This window comes from Alternaria atra, assembly GCF_907166805.1.
Source record: "Alternaria atra isolate CS162 genome assembly, contig: 32, whole genome shotgun sequence".
Classification (NCBI taxonomy): Eukaryota; Fungi; Ascomycota; class Dothideomycetes; order Pleosporales; family Pleosporaceae; genus Alternaria; species Alternaria atra.
The window spans coordinates 281,569-302,039 of record NW_025091331.1 but is presented as its reverse complement, the minus strand read 5'-3'; the positions used below and the strand labels follow the sequence as shown (position 1 = coordinate 302,039).

General features: G+C 51.3%; 4 protein-coding genes across 4 annotated transcripts; 2 read left to right on the top strand and 2 right to left on the bottom strand.

The window, feature by feature from the left end:
* Positions 1-392: 392 nt before the first annotated feature.
* Positions 393-3,447, top strand: ALTATR162_LOCUS9843 (uncharacterized protein; the record flags this gene model as incomplete). The annotated part of the gene is made up of 2 exons (XM_043317479.1): positions 393-678; positions 728-3,447. 2 exons carry the CDS (start codon positions 393-395, stop codon positions 3,445-3,447), a joined length of 3,006 nt encoding a protein of 1,001 aa, XP_043173414.1.
* Positions 3,448-4,457: 1,010 nt separating this feature from the next.
* ALTATR162_LOCUS9842 (uncharacterized protein) lies at positions 4,458-6,312 on the top strand (the record flags this gene model as incomplete). Its single annotated transcript, XM_043317478.1, has 7 exons — positions 4,458-4,502; positions 4,551-4,769; positions 4,823-4,937; positions 4,999-5,151; positions 5,216-5,385; positions 5,434-6,113; positions 6,165-6,312. The coding sequence occupies 7 exons, from the start codon at positions 4,458-4,460 to the stop codon at positions 6,310-6,312; spliced, it is 1,530 nt and encodes a 509-aa protein (XP_043173413.1).
* Positions 6,313-6,374: 62 nt separating this feature from the next.
* Positions 6,375-7,808, bottom strand: ALTATR162_LOCUS9841 (uncharacterized protein; the record flags this gene model as incomplete). The annotated part of the gene is made up of 5 exons (XM_043317477.1): positions 6,375-6,467; positions 6,516-7,006; positions 7,063-7,360; positions 7,412-7,642; positions 7,701-7,808. 5 exons carry the CDS (start codon positions 7,806-7,808, stop codon positions 6,375-6,377), a joined length of 1,221 nt encoding a protein of 406 aa, XP_043173412.1.
* A 4,057-nt stretch (positions 7,809-11,865) lies between these two features.
* ALTATR162_LOCUS9840 (uncharacterized protein) lies at positions 11,866-13,194 on the bottom strand (the record flags this gene model as incomplete). Its single annotated transcript, XM_043317476.1, has 1 exon — positions 11,866-13,194. One exon carries the CDS (start codon positions 13,192-13,194, stop codon positions 11,866-11,868), a length of 1,329 nt encoding a protein of 442 aa, XP_043173411.1.
* Between the last annotated feature and the right edge of the window lie 7,277 nt (positions 13,195-20,471).

Here is a 20,471-nt window from a genome sequence, read left to right as displayed (position 1 = left end):
AAGGCCAGCGCAGACAGTCGGAGCGCGATTGTCGCAATAGTGTGACGGCACGTCGAATCGCAGTTATCTATGAGACGCGGCGATTGAAGCAGTGTGGATTATGTGGATTACGCGGTTGGGGCCGGGGAGAGTGGTCTGATGTGGAAAGGGCGAGGAGATGCTTGGTCACTCATATCTTGGGTTGGACCCTGACCCTTTTCCCCAGCGCACCTGCCGCCCGCCGCGCTAAGCTGCGAGGTTCCTTTCACGACACCCTGATTGCGTATGTTCTGTAGATCTCCATGTTACCACCCGCCCCAGCCTCCCCATTGATCACCGAGTGACCCCCTAAACATGCTCGAATGCGGGTTATCAAACAACGAGGGGGCGCCCACCAAAGTTAACACTACGTCATGACCCGAAACACCGCAACTGGCGCCAAACAGACTATCCCCAATGCTCCAAGCCGAAGTATACTGCCCCTGCCCGAGCATGTCATCGCCCAGATCAAGTCGTCGACGGCAATTGTTTCGCTCACTGGAGTGGTGCTGGAGCTGCTGAAGAATTCTCTGGATGCGAAAGCAGCCAAAATAGAAGCCGCCGTCGACTTTGCGCGCGGCGCATGCTCGGTGGAAGATGATGGCCTCGGCATATCACCCCTCGAGTTTCGGGACGAAGGCGGCTTGGGCAAGCTCTACTGTATGTACATGCATCAGGAGCTCTGTAGATAGGTAATTGACAGGTGCAGGCACGTCCAAATACCATGCAACCGAACCTCTTCTTGGCCGCAATGGCACCTTCCTCGCCTCCCTCGCTGCAATGTCCCTCCTGACCATCTCCTCGCACCACTACCAACATCGCTCACATAACGTGATAATCCTTCACCAATCAAAAGTCGTGGAAAGGCAACTTCCGGCGGCGGCGCATCACGAGATACAGGGCAAACATGGCACCCGCGTCACCGTGCGGAATCTCTTCGGAAACCTGCCTGTGCGCGTCAAGCAGCGGTCGATCATATCTGAGCAAAGGGCTGAGCATGACAGACTCTGGGATGGGCTGAAGAAGGACGTAACAAGTCTTTTGCTCAGTTGGCAGAATCCGGTTTCCATCCGACTTCGGGACACCGACAACAGGGTGGTTCTCAGTCTCAGCATATCCGGCTCAGACATACTCACAAAGAGTCGTGAGAGTGAGGCTTCGAAGCCACGCTCTGCGCAGCTTTCTTTACTGCTCAACATTCTGACCCAGGCCAACTATATCACCATTGATAAGCGGGCGTCATGGGTACCAGTGTCAGCTGCCACATCTGCCATCTCCATCAAAGGCGCCATATCACTAAACCCGGCACCTACCAAGCATGTCCAGTTCATCTCGCTCGGCATGCGACCGTTGTCTGCGGACGCCGGCCACAATGAACTATTCGATACTGTCAACCGCCTCTTCGCTCTATCCAACTTTGGTACTATCGAAGACGATACCGACATCGATGAGAAAGAGAAGATCAGGCGACAGTCAGATAAGCGCTTCAAACATGACGGCTATACCAACAGACAGCTTAAAGCCCGCAAAGACGTCAATAGATATCCCATGTTCTATCTTCGCATCTCATTGAAGGATGCTCGTAGAAGAAGCGTCTCCGAAGATCAGTTCATTGGGGATGAAGCGAACCTCCAAAACGTGATGGAGGTCTTGGGTGCATTGATAACTCAATGGCTGTCTATTCATCATTTCAGACCGCGGCAACCTCGCAAGAGGCATGAACGGCCTGGCACGGCTTCCAGCGCTGCTGAGGACCTGGTCGTAAGCAACTCGCCATCCATGGAGGGTCAAACTACGCCCATGGCTTTGAGAGGGCAATCTATCGGAAGCCGCCCGGCAACTCCAAAGCAAAGCTCTGTTTCAGCGCAGTCGCTTAAAAGGAAGCGTTCGGACAAGGTCGCATCACGTGAAACATCCGAGAGGTTACGCCCTGGAGCTTTTGCGGAATGGTCACGCATCAAAAGTGGAAAGCCTGAGTTTTTCAGCAGCGTTTCGACCATACCGAAATCGAAGGCCGAGGTGGATTCCGGGAAGCAAACCGATATGAACACTTCATGCAACACGAAGACCGAAGCCTTTGCAAGCCTTGACATAGCGCCGCTACCCCAAGGTGCTTTGAGTGGACAGCAGTTGCGTGCCGAAGTCTCGTCGCCTACAGAGACTCTGGTTACTGATAACAAAGAGAACGACGATACCATTCTGTGGACGGATCCAACGACCAAGCAAGTTCATCTACTAAACGCTCGAACAGGTTGCGTGGTACCCGATGCTCGGCCACGACTAAATACTGACTCAACTTCGCTCTCAAATTCCATCACTCAAAACCCCATGAATAGGTCGATGCGATTACCGACAAGAGCTTCGACAGCTGTACCTGGCAAGACGCCTTGGCTTGATGATGTGCTAGACACATGGGAGAACCCAATCTTCAAGCTGGGTGAGCAGCGCATACAACAGGCCGCACTGCACGAAGACGATTTTGATCGAGGGCATCATCACTCTAGACATGGCTGCTCTCGCATTAATATCGACAAGGCCTTCAACCAGGTTTCAACAGGTGGCTGTTGTAGACTGTCGAAAGAAGGGCTGCAAGACGCTCAGGTGATTACGCAGGTGGACAAGAAGTTCATCTTAGTCAAGATGCAAGGTTTGACACAGGTGCAAGATGCGCGCGTGGGCCTCCTCGTGCTGATCGACCAGCATGCGGCAGATGAGCGCGTACAGGTTGAGTCGCTACTGAGACAGCTTTGCAGCCCGTTGCAACATGAAACAGGATATCAGTCACAGCTCGGCCACAAGGCGCAAGTAGCCTCTGTCGTGCTCGAGAAGCCTACGCAGTTTGCGGTCTCGTCCCAGGAACGAATACATTTCACAACACATGCCGCAAGATTCGCAGCGTGGGGTTTCCTCTACGACGTCGTCAAAACGACGGCATCTGCAGCTGTTCCCAGCACTACCGATAGTGAAAAGTATGTCTTGTCCGTCACGGCTCTTCCGACTGGTATATCAGAACGATGCAAGGCCGATCCCAAAGTGCTCATCTCCTTCCTCCGCTCAACAGTCTGGAAGTACGCAGAAGATTCGCATCTACCTCCCATACCCGCACCATACAGCTCATCAACAAACAACCCCACCGACTGGGTCAGACGTTTGGCAACCTGCCCTCCAGGTCTCGTTGATCTCATCAACTCACGTGCATGTCGCTCGGCCATTATGTTCAACGACGAGCTTAGTAATGATGATTGCAACGCCTTGGTGAGGAACCTAGCGGGGTGTGTCTTCCCGTTCATGTGCGCCCATGGACGGCCTAGTATGGTACCGCTCGTTGATCTAGGGGATCTGGGCGAAGTAGCAGGTGGTTTGGGTGGTCACTGTGAGGTTAGCGATCACGACAACTTTGTACAAGCTTGGAAGAAGTGGAGGGAATGAATACTTAACGCACACCTTCCTCTCGAATTCTACAAAGAATTACTTGTGACAAGACTGAAGATCGTAAAGACGAGACGGCATTTCACTTGCGAACGTGGAGATATGCTGTGACATGCTGGCTGTGGCCGCGGTGTGCGCGGCTGATGAAAGACGAACAAAGTCACGACGCTTTACGAAGTATACGCATATTTGAGGTAATCATCGAACTTACGGGGGAAGTATAGGATCGGTCCTCATGCTCCTCCAACTAGACGCGTCCAGTACGCATGTGAAGCTGAACAATGGAAGTGGAGAATGTGGCATGAGGTCAGGACACGATATGAAGCTTAGCGCGAGAGTTTCGCGAGAGGCTAGTCTTAATTAAGTATGATAACAGCAGGCGCTCTCATCGCTCCGTCTGCAACCGCCGAGATCGCATTGCTGTTTGCAATTATTGCGTGCATCATCCATTGTTTTTGGTTTCGATACATGAGGCATATTCATAATCTCCATGTTCCAATGGACGGTACACGTGCAGATGAAACCCTTTCCTGATCATAAAATGCCTACTTATTGTACAGACAGTCGCCCTGGATCACTATGCGCAAAAATGTGGCTACGATAGAAAGAGACACTACCTAGGCGACCCAGACAAAAATGCGAATAGAATTCACGCTCAACAATGTGTCGTCACAGTTGCCGACGCTGACATTGTAAAGTCGAGTCAATATACGTCATGCGCAAACTTCCCTGACATGCATATTTCAACAGCCAAGCCTCCACTCCGCTGCTGAAGATCCATTCCGCGGATATAAGCGCATGAAGCTAGTCTCGTGACTTGAACTCGAAGCGAGCTGTCACCTCAATGAGTGGCTCTTTATAGCCGAATTGAGTAACGATTCGCATGACACCCCGCGATTCGGTAGACGTTATGCGGGGATCTATTGTTGGGGAACTGGAGGAGATGCAGTGATAAGAAGGTTTGCAATGTGCTTGATATGTGATGTATCAGTTGCTCTCCCATGATAAAGATGTCGTTCAAAGAAAAGGACCTTGAAGCCGAGCGAAAGGAGCATGTTAGTATCTGTCTGAGCTCTTTTAGACTTACCTGCTGACGACAAAAGGTCTCGTTTGATGAGAAGAGCCATGGTGTTAAAGAAGGCCGCATCGACATCGAGAATGTTGTAGACCACACGCATGATTCCTCAGGACAAGCATCTTCACCTTTCGAAAGGGACGACAAGGAAACACGTCGCATCATTCGAAAGATAGATCTCAGACTCCTACCAACACTCGCCGTCATCTATGCTTTCGCCCTCATCGACCGCGTTAACCTTCCAAATGTACAGCGTACCTCTAGTCGTTGGTACAAATCGCATACTGACCCGAAATCCAGGCGCGTATAGCAGGCATGGATGAGGACCTAGGTCTCTCTATCGGCTCACGTTACTCGATCCTCACAATGATCTTCTTCATTCCTTATATCATCTTCCAGTTCCCAGCCAATATCAGTAAGAGTCCCTACACGAATTGTATGTGAGACATGCACTGACTTTGCACACCCACGTTTAGTCATCCGAAAACTTGGTCCCGCCGTATGGCTACCTTCTTTGGTCGTCTGCTGGGGCGCTGTGACAATCGGCATGGGTTTCACGAACGATTGGACGCAAGCACTGGGTTGTAGGATCATCCTCGGCGTGTTGGAAGCAGGATATTACCCCGGATGTTCGTAATGTCCCTGCACGAACTGCGTGTGATATCTGTACTGATCCCATACACCAACATCTAGGCGTCTTCCTACTCAGTTGTTGGTATGTCAGGTTTGAAGTTCAGAAGAGGTTCAGCGGATTTTATCTGCTAGCACTTCTTGCGAGTGGTTTCTCCAACATCCTTGCTTGGGGACTAAGTGAGATGAGAGGACTTGGAGGACTAAATGGATGGCAATGGATCTTTGCAATCGTAAGTCAGGCTCTTTCCTAGTTCCATCGAATGCTAACCTGTTCTCAGGAAGGCGCCATCACCGTTTTACTCGGCTTCATGGGCTACGTAACCATAATCGACTTCCCCGACAAAGCCAGCCAACCCAGTCCTATAACAAAACGCCCTTTCTTGACCCACTCGGAAGCCAACATAATCCTGTCCCGCATCCAACGCGATCGTGGTGATGCTGTCGCTGATAAACTTAACTGGTCAACCATTGCTACACATCTCCGCGACTGGAAGATTTGGGAGTTTGCATGGCTCTACTTCCTCAACAACGTCGTTGCATACAGTTGGGGATATTTCCTACCCATCATCCTACGCAACGATATGAAATACTCCGTCGCCATGAGTCAGATCATGTCGTTCCCGCCATACGTGTTGGCCGCAGCTTGGATGTTTGCTACAGCATGGGTCGCCGATCGGTACAGGATGCGTGGTGCGATCATTGTGTTCAACTGCGCGTGGGCTGTTTTGGGAGTATGCATGATGGCCTTCCTCAGCAATGCTCGTGCGCGGTATGCCGGAGTCTTCCTGGGTGTCAGTGGAGCGAATGCGAATGTGCCCAGCATATTGAGTTACATGCATAACAACATTGTGGGCCAGATGAAGCGGAGTGTTGCGAGTGCGTTGTTGATTGGAGGTGGAGCCTGTGGAGGCATTGCAGCATCGAACATCTTCCGACAACAAGATGCGCCGAAGTACACGTAAGTTTCGTGAACCAGAGATGTGCCAAAACGCGACGCTGACCGAAGCAGGCCTGCCATGGCGGTCGTCATCGCGACTCAAGTTCTGAGCATACTGCATGTGCTAAAGAACTTTTGGGTGTACTCACGAGCAAATCGCCAGGCCGATCGGGGTGAGAGGATTTTGGAGGGCCAAGAGGGCTTCCGACAAACGTTGTAGATGTTGGTGCTGTACTGGCAGTCGCTCTGACGACGCACTATGAATACTATGAAAATATGCCGCTACGCTATGCTATGCCATGCTATCAAACTCAACAAAGGGTACGCGATGCGACAGGCTTTTCCCCCTAAACCATCCCACTTCTGGCATGCGAACTAACACTATCCCATCAGCCTCCGCCGCCTCCCACTGTCAACACTTACAGTGTTGTCTGGCCCGATACTGATACTCAAACTGCTGGTATCATCTTCGCTTCCTGCCCTCCTCCTATCCCGGTCTCTGCCACTCACAGCCTGACTCTTGCTTCTCTCGGGTTGTATAACCAGCCAAGTTGAGCCTCCACCTTCGTGCTCTTGTTCCATAAGCTGAAGTTGTGGGCCTCCGCCTCTTTCGTCCCCTCTTCGCATCTCCCTATCGCCTCGTCTCACATCAGTCTCGCTCAGTCCTCGGTCGTTGCGGCCGCGTTCTCGGCTGGATTTCGGGTTCTTGGAGGGGGGTGGAGGAGGGAAGAGGGTGTGAAACTTGGCGGTCTTGATGGGTAGTGTAGTGATCGACGTAGGTAGCGGTAGGGATTCGATGAGGGTTAGCTTCTCGAGTGGTATGGTCGTGAGAAGAGAAGCGGGTAGGTCGACGGGTGAGCATGCGACTATCGTGTGCCGTAGATGCGTGTTGGACGCGAAGAATGACAGGTTTTCTGTGCCCCGTTAGCCACCCCATTCTCTTTCCTTTTCAGCAACCACAAGTACATACCTCGTACTTTTCGTCCCGCTCCACCTTCCTTGCCCACTCCAGTGTCGATCCAGTCGAAGCTGGTTATCCTTCCACAGAAGCCAGTAGAGAAAGCCCGCAGCTGACCCAAGTTTCGCACCTTGTCTAGTCGTACGAGATAGTTCGCCATGCCTTCTAAATTGGCATACACGCGCACAATGATATCCAGTGAGTCGGCATCTTCAAACTGTTCCCGCAGATATTCCCGTATCCGTATGTTGAGTTCGTCTGCTAATGCCTCACCACCTTGGGCTTTGCGTGTTATATACTTGTCTTGGAACTAGAATCGTCAGCTAGGATACATGGCAGGCAACGACACTGTTGTACGTACCAGAAACCCCTCTGCATCGGCGTCTATGAGCACCAGCACGAAGGGTCGTTTGGCCTGTGACTGCACTAGAGCCTCCTCTTTTGCTTTGGACTCTGCCAGCTGACCTTGCATCGTCCGCGTGACATCTGCTATTTCCGCTTGCAATGTCCTCCTGACATTTTGTTCAGAGCCAAGGTCGAGTTCACATTGTGCGAGGCGTGCTTCTGTCTTCTCGAGCTTGTCTAGGAGTTCCTAATACATTGTTAAAAACCCCGCCACCATTATCTTCAAGCAACTGTTAGTAGCATACCTCGATAAGCTCACATCTCTTCTCCTCAAGAATCTTAAACTGCGACAACCGATCGCGAAACGTCATCGGTGGTGGGGCAGGCGGGCCCGCAACAACTAATTCCGACATCTTCAAAGCTGGCAAACGTCACACAGTCACCAAAAACAGGAAGCTACCAAACGAAAGAAAACCTGGGGATCCCAAGATTTAAGAAGACGCGTTGTTTTGGGCTCCCGCGCAGCGCTAGCTAGTTGTTTTGCATGTGCATGGCCCAAAGTACGGTGACGCCGCCGGTGCGAAAGATGGCAAGCGCTAATTGGCTGTGTATGTGGGGAGAGTTGGGCTGATACGCTGCCTTGGGATTAGAAGACACCGGAATCAAAGAGAAAGTCGTGAGCTGGCGGGCTGTGTTCTGGTCACGGATGCCTTCAGTGCAGCATGCATTATGCGGCGCGAGCCGCAATGGGTCGCGTGAGAGGCGGAGGTGGAGGGGTGATGGGGGCTCTGGAGGGGGTGAGGGGCATGTTCTTCGCCTTGTTAGCCCCTCGTTTTTCGAAACACACATCACATTACTTCTTTGTCTGATTATACCAAGGTGTTGCTATCTCTAGAAACCATCTTGTTACCCATCTACAGGATTGCAGCCCTCTTCGACGCTTCCCAGACATCTGCACAGGAATCCAAAGTTCCCGATAACTCACGACCTAGGCTATCGAGGGGTTCGCCGGTCGCATGACCTGGATGATTTCAGCACCTGATATGGAAACTACCATCAACGCGCGACGACCAACTATCCTTCCAGATGTGCGCGGTAGCTTTCTCCAGATCCCAGCATGTGTCGGAAGCATGTAGGCTAGATTGAGACCAAGAAGCAACGGTTGTAGATGCCGGTGCGATTCAGAGTTGGTTGCCTGGTTGATGACAACAAAAGCCTGGACTTGTGGCCCGTCCTCTTCATTATCGCTCTTGGAGACCGCGACCGCCTCCGCTACTCTGACGTTTGCCTGGTCGATGATAGTCAGTGAGATGTCTGCTAGCTCAACGTGAAAACCGTGGATTTGCGCGGCCGACTCGTCTAAATGTAGAGAGATCACGAAGAACTCTCCTGTATCGTTGGAAAATCCCTAGTCATCAATCCGAAAGCATCTCGGCACAGTCTCTGATTGCCCCTGGAAAGAATGTTTTCCATCTTCAGAACCGGAGTAGCTAACCCCAATACCCGGGCCGGCAACCGATATATCGCTGTTGAAAGAGACCTCGAGCACAAATCCGGTGCCGAACTTCATACTTAGCTTACGTTCTACTGATTCGATAGGGTCCATGTCGATGATGCTACGCGTACCCTGGGCAACTAGCTGCTCCATTGCTCGAACGTACACATTCGCCACCACTTTCCCGTGCCCTTTTTCGTAAGTCTTCTCCCCCAAGCCAACAAAGATGACTAGGTTGCGGTCACAGTCTTCGCGAAAGGTTAAGATCAGGTCTTGCGCATACTCAAACTACATGTCGATAGTCTGAGGGATTGTATACATAGGCAATCCAGCCGAAGGTGACCTGGTAAAGTAGTGTTTGCCTCGAGATGCTCAACTCAGTTGACTGGCTCTTGACTGGCTTATGCAGATATCACCTAGACAACTCCATGGTTACCTTGGTCTGCTCTAGGAGTTGGTCGGAAGCGTGGTGTGAATCGCTCTTGAATCGCACTGGCGTAATATCGAGACCAGATAGCGAGAAGCTCTTTGACGAGTGAATTTGGAGCGCACGGTCCGGGTTCTCTGCAGCGGTTTTGACGTCCAGGCAGCAAAATTTCATCAGGGTTTTCCTTCAGTAGCCCTAACAGATACGGGAACTATAGTGACTGTATGACGTACTGTTCTTATACGTCAGAAAACTCCAGAGTCTTCATATAGAATACTACAACCCAGCTGAATCTACTCTCGAAACCCCACGAAACCAAGGATATGGGGCTCACTTGAAGTTTGGCGGGAGCAAAGCACTACAAAAGCTGGGGGAGTGGCTGAAGGAAGAGTTTGAGAAGAGGAAGATGAGCGTTAATGTCCGACTTGTGGGGACTTGGACCACTCGGTATGGCGCGCGCCATGATAAGAATGTATGATGTAATGGACATTGATATGAGTGATTACGGAGAGCGCCTTTGAAGGATCGGCCGGACAACAGTGAAGACTAAGGAAGTGACTGATCACTGAAAGAGCTCAGGTTATGTGTCTCTGGTCTGTATATGATGGGGGGAAGAGTAAATAATAAATGCCAGACACATTCTAAAAGATAGCTTCTACTTGACCAGAAATCCTCCAAGCTACCGAACCTGACGGCAATGACTGACTAAAACCTGTGCTGAATACGGGAAGTCTTGGTTGGTATATGTCAAGAGAGTCCAGCGAACAGCGTAAGAGTCTATATCACATGTTGAGCCTTAGCATACCGTTCGTGAAGAGCCATGGTTGAGCTCCGAGCACTCTCATCCCTGACCCGAGATTGTGCGAGCATACGGCAAATGTTACGATTCAAGCTTCGACGTTTAACGCATCGGTTCGGGTCTCTGAGACACTATCGTGTCGTTCCGGCATGTCCAACCTACGATCGTTAGTAAGTGTTGAGACAACAGTGGGACCCTTCGGTTTTACTAGCCTTTCGCACTCAAGCTGTTCAACTATGAATATAGACGCAATGAAATCCAAATCATTTCTGCGCATAACTGGGTCAGCTTTTACCGGTGGCTGAAACTGCCTGACGTGTTCCGATCGTGCTTGTGTTGTTTGTTGCTTAGTGTTCGTTTTACGCCGTCGCGTCGGGATGCCTTTCGCAAGTCGAGTTGGGTTATAAACTGGCAGAGGCTGACTCAAAGTCGAAATCGAGAAGTGTCGCATGTTGGTGGTCATATCGTTGGATGCTACACCTGGTCAGCTTAAATCAAGCTGATCAAACAGGGTCGTCTGCTGCTGCGCCGTACAGTAAGGTCGCAAAAGTCGCAAACTTCATATAGGACTTCTAGATTCTGAACACGTTCGAATGTTGTACTACCCAATTTGAGGCTTGGAAGAAATTGTTGTCATGCTCCGCCACCATGCGCTTTGCGGACCCATACTATTTATTCTTATTCTAGATGAAGCTGATTTGACAGGTGCCGCTCCACGGATGCTTCATGATATTATCCAAGAATTCAACCCAGCATGGATATGTGTTGGTGCCGAGACATTGAGCGACACCAGAGATCTTGTCGAGTGTTGAGCCTCGCACGTGCTGTCAGCTCCATATTAGCCGACATCGATTGTGACCACTTCTGCGTCCCAACAAACGATTAGAAGGCGTCGTTCACCCTCTTACGTATCAAAACACACTCTTGTTGGGCTGGTGCTGATATCCATGGATGTGGTTCTATGTCAGCAAGCGGACCGTGCCGTTGGTCTGGACGTTGGAGTCGACAGTTGGATTTAACGGGATGAATGATTCGTGCGGTGCGCTGAGGTCTGTGTGGCTGCAGCGATGGGGCACATCCTTTTCACTGAGCTTGACCTGTAAAGATCAAGAGCAGTCGCATCATCTCGATCTAAGACTTGCACCAAGTGTGGCGCAGGAAGGCTAAAAATACTTAAGAACCAAGACGGAATCAGAAATACCGAGTAACATATATCAACTTAAAGGTCCATGTTTCACTTGAAGTGATAACGAGAAAACTCACGAAGCAAACCATGTGCAAAAAAGAGATGATCAAAGTGAAAAGATGTCGAAGGGACGTTCGTGAGGCTGCGAGACATATATGTATCGGGGTACAAAAATTACGAATATAATTTGAGACCTGGAAATAGGGGCGAACGATATCGTGCTTGATGTGAAAAGGGTGTAAGGATTAGCCGTGAAGGCAGCGAGATATGTGGGGAAGTGCCAAGGTAATGCCAAGTCGCGGAACGCGTCGGCTGGCACTCTTCACTTCCATCCCACATGCACCGTGTTCCTGCTTCTCGCCCTTGCCCTTGCGTGAAAACGCGATGATATAAAGACATGCTCCGATGCCCTAATGTACGCCAGAATAGAAGAAATACCACGATGCCCCTTACCAGAATCCAGGAAAGCCAAGATAATCTGACAAATCAACACGCGTCGCCCTACCGGCCTCCAAAACTCGCCCATCAACGTCATGATATAGTGGCGCGCCTGCTCACCAAACCTAGGCCTTGACCTTTTCTGTCTGTTCTTCGACAATAAATCTCCACATCACCTCTGCCGCCGTTTTCGCGCCATCCATCGAATTCAATGTATCCGCTAGCATCCTCGCCTTCGCGGCATATGACGGGTCATTCAGCACCTTCAAAACCGTATTGCGAATGTTCTTGGCCTTCCAGAACTGTTTCTGCACACGTATACCTGCTCCAGCATTCATGGCATTGTCCAGGTTCGTTTGCTGCTCGACTTGTAGCGCAACCCCGACCAGAGGCTTTCCCGCAGCCAAGGCGCATTGTACAGTACCTTGACCTCCGTGTGTGACAATCAAATCGGCAAGCGCATTGGCGGCGGGCGCCGGAATGAACCGATCAGTCACCAGAAGTCGTACATCTCCGCCCGCAATCTCGTTAGCTTTGTCAATGTCGCAGATTGACTTTGAAGCCAGGACGACTGCGTTCCAGTTGTCTCCCGGGTTCATTCTCAGAGCCTTGATCGCCTCGAACAAGAACTCTTCTGTTCCTGAACTTCCCATGGTAACTAGGATGGACGGGCCCGGCCCCTTCGTGAGATGTGTTGAGATATCTTCATCCAGCTTCGAGTCGTTTCGCGCATACAAGGGACCTGTGAGGACTATGTTCTTTGGGATACGGTGTAAATACTCTTGATGGAATATGGGATGGTCGTTGACCAAGTTGAGGTCGGCCATGTTCATATCGAAGAGCGAGATGGGACCTTTGATTGGCCACCCACAGGCAGCGGCCGCAGCTCCCAGGCGCTTCTGTTGGAAGATGGGAGCGTTGATCATCAAACCACTGGCCCACCATGCCATACGCTGCCGGAACGGTCGGGGAAGTCGTGTGAACAAGGGCATCATATCCGGAAGATCGCGAATCAAGCCGTGTGCGAAGGCTCCAGGATGCAATGGCACTGGGAGGAAGTTGATCGTCCGAATACCCAGGAGTCGTGCAGCAATAGAGGCTGGAGCCCACATGCCGTGGAACACAATATCGGGCTTCAAATCCCTGAACGCCGCAAGTTGACCATCTATAAAAGACTTGGCAATTTCTTCCGAGCCAAAGAATTCAGGCCAGTCCCATCCGAGGTCGTGCGCTACGGAGATACCCTTCACGCGTGGTTGAGCAGGGACGATGTTGAACCCAGCGTCTGTGATTTGATATTCGAACCGCGCGCCGCAAGAGAGGAAGTCGATCTTCAGATCGATGTTGGATGGACACATTTCCCGCAAAGCGACAGCCATGGCAATGGCACGTGTTGTATCTCCAGCGTCCTGCCATGCTACACTTAGCACGATGTGTACGCTTCGGGATGCCATCGTGCGGTTCAATTCCAGTGTTGTTGCACAACGAGAGATTAGAAGCAACGGAAAAAAGTGTTTCAAGTTTGGATGAGGTTCAAGGCACCTAGGTGTATGAAGTCTTATACAAAACACCGGCAAGGCTTATATGCAAACACATGCCCCTCTGCGAAAGCCGCGTCGATCATATTCGTCTCTCCTCTATGATCTCCGAAACGACAGAGTTCGGTATAAGCCCTGTAGCACAGCTGCGGCTCAATCTCACTGTGCCGGAGGCACGTCAGCGTCAGCGTCAGCTTAACGTACGAATGGAACCTTTCGACTATTAGGATAGATGCAACGGTCAGCCTACTGCTGCGCACTATTCAAGGTCGTCCCAACTTCGTGGCCACGCCATGCTACATCTCGCGACAGCTGCGGGGAACCGTATGAGGTGCGATGTCATCCAGATTACATTCGGTCCTTCGCGAAATCGGACCGGTGAATGAGTTCGAGATTCCGACGTAGAGTAGGCGCGTCTTCGCGCCAGCTGCGGGTTCAATACGCTGACGAAGTGTGTGCAGCGAAATGAGGCGTCTAGCAATGCTTTTGGTGTCCAACGCGTGTTGCGAGACTTGTTGGTTCATACTGCGTGCACAGTAGTCTGCTTCCCTGGATACGACCTGAGGGTTGTCGTAAGCAGGCTTTGGGTCTGCAAATAGCCAATGGCATAAGTGCAATCTCGGAGCTGACTAGGATGACCGCACCTAATTCTCGTACCAGGCCCCGAACTTCGGTCTGATTGCGACAAGTGCGGCTACACAGCAGTATGGCGCATGTACTGATAAAGTAATTGCATATCGGTATACGATGGCGACAGCGATACCAATCCTCAATCATGGGTAGCAGCCGGAAACGACTTCGTAACATGTATGGCAAGCGAGTGGGCCAGGCAAGCGAGTGGGCCACCCCACCAACTTTAATGAACCATCTAAACTCTTTGTACAATGCCGCTACCAAAACAAGCCCAAAAAGCTTCTCGTGAAGCTGATATATATATCGCAATTCTAGCTCTTAACTAAACCCAAATTCGATCGTATAGAGATGCTGCGCGGACGTTCGAAGTCCCTCGAACGACGCTTACGCGCCGACGCACTAGCAAGCCTGCCCGACGCGATTGCCAACCCAACTCAAAGAAGCTTACCTAGAGAGAAGAGGAGGTGATAGTCCAGTATATACTCGACCTAGACTAACGTGGATTTGCGCCTACGTACGCAGCTATACGCGATATGGCTGATAAGCTGCTGGCTGCGCGCGGCGCAGGCCAGGTAGGGCAAAAGTGGCCAGCCAACTTCGTTAGGCGTACAGACTCTCTTAAGACGTGTTTTAATCGAGCGTACGATAGGCAGAGAGCTCTCTGCGAGGATACTGTGTTAATTAGAAGCTGGTTTGAGCTGGTGGAGCAGACAAAGGCTAAGTACGGCATCTGCGATAAGGACGTCTATAACTTCGACGAGGCTGGCTTTATGATGGGCAAGATCACGACTCAGCTTGTCGTGACAGGTTTAGAGAGAAGAGGCAGGCCAAAGGCTATCTAGCTAGGCAATCGTGAGTGGGTGACGTTAATCGCTGCGATCAACGCGGCTGGCTGGTCAGTCCCACCGTTCCTCATCTTTGCTGGCCAGTATCATCTCTCTGCCTGGTACGAGGAGGAAGAGATCCCGCGCAACTAGGCAATCGCACTTAGTGACAAGGGCTGGACAAACAACGAGCTTGGAGTTGAGTGGCTAAAGCACTTTAACGCTCACACGAAGGCTCGTGTTGTAGGTGCACGTCGCCTGCTTATCCTTGACGGCCATGAGAGCCACCATTCTCTTGAGTTTCAAGAGCTCTGCAAGGAGTACAACATCTACACGCTCTGTATGCCACCTCACTCATCTCACCTACTGCAGCCGCTTAATGTTAGCTGCTTCTCGCCATTAAAGCGCGCGTACAGTCGTGAGGTGGAGAGCCTGATCCGCCACCACATCAACCACATCACCAAGCTCGAGTTTCTGCCAGCGTTCAAGGCAGCGTTTAATCGATCATTCACCTCAGCCAATATCTGCTCAGCTTTTCGAGGCGCAGGCCTTGTTCCACTTCAACCAGACGTTGTTCTGTTAAGGCTTGACGTGCAGTTGCGTACGCCTACTCCAGCCGCTCTGCCAGAGGCTCCTTGGGAGGCTCGTACGCCGAGCAACGTACGTGAGCTTGAGGCGCAATCAACGTTGATACGTGAGCGCGTTCGAAGGCATAAGAGCTCATCACCAGCTTCAATTATTGAGGCGATTAACCAGCTTAAGAAGGGGGCTGAGGTGATGATGCTCTCAGCTGAGCTAATGCGCGATCGGATCACCAGCCTTGAGAAAGCAAACGAGGCAGCAACAAAGCGTAGGCAGCGTAAAAAGAAGCGGATACAGAGGAAGGGGATCTTAACAAAGGGAGAAGGAGAGGATATAATAGCTCAAAAGGAGGCTAACCAGCAGATAGAGCGTGAACAGCGTTAAGGTGGAGAGCGATCAGGCCTCAGCCGCCAGGCTCTGGCGCCAGGCTCTGGCGCGCTGCAAGAGGTGCAGGGAGACTGGGCACAACTCACGTACGTGCAAAAAAGATACTTAAGATACTGCTTAATTAACTATATTAATATCTCTATAATATCTCTTAACGTGGTTGAGGTGTACGCTTAAACAGGTGCGCAAAGTTGGTGGGGTGGCCCACTCGCTTGCCTGGCCCACTCGCTTGCCTGGCCCACTCGCTTGCCATACATGTTAGGAGTGGGGCTGAAGGGTGCATACAGTGTCCGTGCACCCAACGCCCGGAGTCACCGGACGCCCGCTCCGAGCCTTGAAGCCCATCACAGAGATGAGGCTACAGAGCCACGTACAATAGTTATTACTACGAAAGTCTTTGGTGGAGTACTCTATAGACATATGCGATCAAGTTCCTCTATATATATTATTTATATAAGGTGGCGGTGCGGCCGCTACGTGTAGTGTGGGTTCGCACGGGCGGAGGAGGCGTCGCAGGCTTCGGGCGACTACGAGCACCTACAGCACGACGCGCAGGCTTTGGTTTGACTACAGAAGCTTTTGAGGTTGTAGATTTGCCTCTTTAGGACTGTTGTATACCTTTTGCAGAGTCGCGAGCCTGTTTAGCAGCGGCTCTGGCAGCCTTCCGCGCGTCTATTGCTCGGCGTTCCTCTGCCTTAACCTTTGCACGCTCTTCCTTCTCCCTCGCCCGCTTTTGACGCTTCTCTTCCTCAATCTTCTCCTTGTATAGCTTATTAGCAGCTGCTAACTCCTTCATCTCTGCCTTTCTTAGCTCTTCTTCCTCCTTCTCTTGCTCAGTAACTGCCATGCGGACGCGCGCCTCTTGAATAGCTCGAGGAGACCACACCATCGCCCCGCCGTAATACTCCTGGTGCTGTTGCAAGTCTAATTGCCTGCTAGGTTGCTTCTGACGCTTCTGTTTTAGGTATAGCTTCTGCCGCAAGCCTTCTAGTTCGTTGTGAAGGAGCTCTACCTGTGTCGATAGGTGGTGGATAGTTTGGCCAAGCTTCCGTGCACCTGCACTGCGAGGATCCTTCACCTCTGCATGCAGTGTAGTGCAAGCTCTAAGCCAATCCTCTGCAGAATAGGCTGTAGAACTAGAAGAAACTGAGCCTGAGTCGCTAGGTGTTGCGTGGCGGAATCTATCCAGTATAACGTCAGGGTTCATCAGGCTTATCCCTGTGGCAGTGAAGGCGTTTTGTATAAGCTCTTCCTCAAATGTGTGCACCCAGGCAGGCCAGAATAGGTAGAAGAAGTCACCTTTCGTCAATGGCGATAGGCCTTGAGACTTCTGGAGGTAGTCATCGAGCTCGGAGGCGTAGGCGGAGGAGAGTGGCTTAAAGCAGACTACATCCAACGGCTGCAGCGTCTGTGTACTATAAGGTGGCAACACAGCGAGTATAATTCGATTTTGATCGCAGTAGTCAATGAAGTCCTGCGTTAGGTAACTCCCGTGGCCATCTACTATCAAAAGCCTGTAACTTCTGCGCGCCTTTGGCTTTGTATAGCGGTTAAATACCTGTTCAAGCCAAGCCAATCCAATATCATTATTTGTCCAGCCAGTAGGCGAAGAAGCCACGTAAATTAGGTGTGTTCCTGCCTCAATATCGGCCACCCAATAGCTCTGGATTGTAGAGTTTTTTGATGCGAATATGATGCCAGGAGGCAGAGCAGTACCATCTGCGCAGATTGTAGCCAACAAGCTCACCCACTCACGTGAGCCATCTTGACGAGCCTGCCTAACCTCCTTCTTCTCATATTAACGCCTACTGAAGATGCGCTTCGACCTTCCAAGTACCCCAATTGCGAAGCCCTTCTCATCCATATTGTACGTATTCTCTGGCTCAACGTCATACTCAGTGATCTTCTGCTGCAGTAGGTCAACGTAAAGCTTATACTTATATCCAGACTCAGCGTTATGGCGATTAGAGTCCATACCCGTCGCCCAGTGGCAGGTGAGTCAGTCGCGGTGACGGTGCAGGAAGCGTGTAACCCAGCTATCAGAGCAAGGATCCTAGGCTACTTTAGACGCGAAATTTTGTACCATAGCTCTCGTAGGTGGCAAGTGACGCGCTGACAGTGTTTCTATATACTGCACAAGGTCTGCTTCTTGTTGTGGGGTGAGCTTTCGTTGGTTTGGGTCAGCGACGCCCTGAGGGACCTGCACACCGCGGTGCGCGCGGGACAACGTTGTGCGCGAAACACCGTGTTTTTGAGCAATATTTGTATAGACAAGTTTATCGCCTGGGTCTAAATTACGAATCTCTGCAAGCGCATCTTGCAGGCCTGGCATGGTTGTTGAGTTGTTACGCGTTGAAATACTGTGTAGATGTTGCGTGCCGGGCGTTCAGTGACTCCGGGCGTTGGGTGCACGGACACTGTATGGTTATCAAGCTTCGCTAAACCTCGGCTTTGCTTGTTTGATCGTCTTAGACGTGGGATGATCCGCGCCCTGGCTTAGTGGCTTCGCTTATCCGCGTGCATGATTAGCTGCGTGGTCGGATGAGTCCCGAAGTATGCATCTTGCGAAGAGTTAGAATGACGCGCGACTGTCTTGCAAGCTTTCGTCCATCCTCCATCCATCGGACAGCACGAGACCGCGCTAGACCCAGTGAATTTCACAAGCAGATAACATTGTTAAATAAGTGCTCATGGCTAATACATTATGCATTATTGGCAGAGATACGACGCAGTGAGGCATCAGCCCTATCATCATTACACGCTAGAAGATCTCGCATTCATCCATAAATCTAATTCCGGAACGAAACCCTTCGCTTCGTTACCTACGAGCCTGCCTGCCGCCCGCGCCCAACTGATCACGGAGATCAGGGTTGATCTTGGCCGTTAGATACGACGAAAATTGGCCGCTCTGTCGGAACGTTTTCGTCCAAACTGGAGCTGGCGCTTTCACCGACACCTTATGCGCTTCTTGTCGACCCGCACCAGTGCCTGAAGTCTTCAGAATACTGCGGGGTTGGTATGCCTGTTGATCCCGCTTCTCATCGTCACGCCGTACAGACGTGTCCGGTTTTTCTTTCACGCTGCGCCATTCCATGCCTAGAGCAGCTGGTATCGCAAGGCAGGCTATGATGAGTGCCGCAAAGAATGTTCCATGCGTCAGCGAGTTATTGTAGGCTTCGAGTATCATGCGTTTGATTGGTGGAGTAAAGCCCGTCGTTAGGTCCGTGGCTCCCGAGGCTAGGATATGTTGAGGATTCAGACCCCCGATTTGCTCCAACCCAGCAGAGAACTTGTCTATGTAAAGGTTCTGACCCACGGCTGTAAAGACTGCTCCACCGAGTGTCTGAAAAAGCGAGAGGACTGCCGTACCGATTGGAACGTCGGGCTTTGGTAACACAGTTTGTACGGCTATGTTCGGATGCTGCATGGTGCAACCAACCCCAAAGCCCACAACGATTTGAGTTCCGATCCAAACACTGCTCTTGGTCTCCATAGACCACGTGGTGATGATGCCGGCGCCAATAGCCATCAAGAGAGAGCCGAAGATCATGAAAGGGGTGTAGTATCCAATGCGCTGTACTAGACCGCCAGACATGATCGAGCCGACGACTACCGAGAGCACAAGAGGAATCGTGTTGATGCCGGACTGCATCGCTGAGGCACCTTTGATGGCCTGGAACCAGAGAGGGATGTAAATGGACACCGTAAGCATGGTCGCACCCACGCAGAACTGTGAGGCGCTACCAAATGCGACGCTACGTTGGAAGATGATGCGTGCTGGTAACGTCGCTGTGGTGTGTCGGGTGAAGTATTGCCACAGTATGAAGGCTATTAGAAGGAGTATGAAGACGATCAGAAGCACGACTATGCGCGGTGAGCTCCAAGGGTAGTCTGCTGCACCCCATTCCAGCGCTAGTAAGAGACAGGTGATTGATGGAAGGAACAATACGGTACCCAGCGGGTCCAGATGCCTTATTGTTTCTCCCCATGTTTCGAATTGCGGCTTCTTTTCTTCCAGGTTCAACAGGAAACACACTACGAGGATCGTAAGACCACCGAGTGGCAAATTGATGTAAAAGCACCACCTAAGATATTTCAAGTCAGTATATATCTCACATGCGATTCGTACAAGGATATGACTGACCTCCAAGTCGCGCTGCTGCTGGTGAAAGCTCCGCCTAGCAAGGGACCAGCCACACTCGCGACGCCAAAGCATGCGCCAAAGAGACCCTGAAGCATAGGCCGCTTGGCAAGCGGTACTGTGTTTAGCATGATCAAGATTGCGCCGGTGAAAATACCACTACTTCCTAAGCCCGCAATGGCGCGTCCGACGATGAGCATGTTGCTGTTGCGCGCTGCGCCGCAGATGATGCTCCCTAGCTCGAAAAGGAAGATGCCTGATAGGAATACTGGCTTGGTGGGGAAGAAGGTGTATATCCGTCCATATAACAGGATAAACCCAGCTGCTGTGAGCATGTATGCGCTACCGTACCATCCAATGTCGCCGATGCTGTCGAATTCATTCGTTATGGCGGGTATCGCTGGACCGATGATGGTTCTATCGAGAGCAACTAGGAAGATGGAGATGTATAATGAGAGCATTATGACTGCTGTCTTTGCTGTAGATGGGTATGGGGATGGCGCCGTCGTCGCCCCTCTTTGTCGTTCGATATCAGCTACTATCGGCGCCTCAAACGGCTCATCGTCCGCGGATTGTGCATCCCAAAGATGACTCTTTCGGAAGTTTCTGTGCGTGTCTTTGCTCAT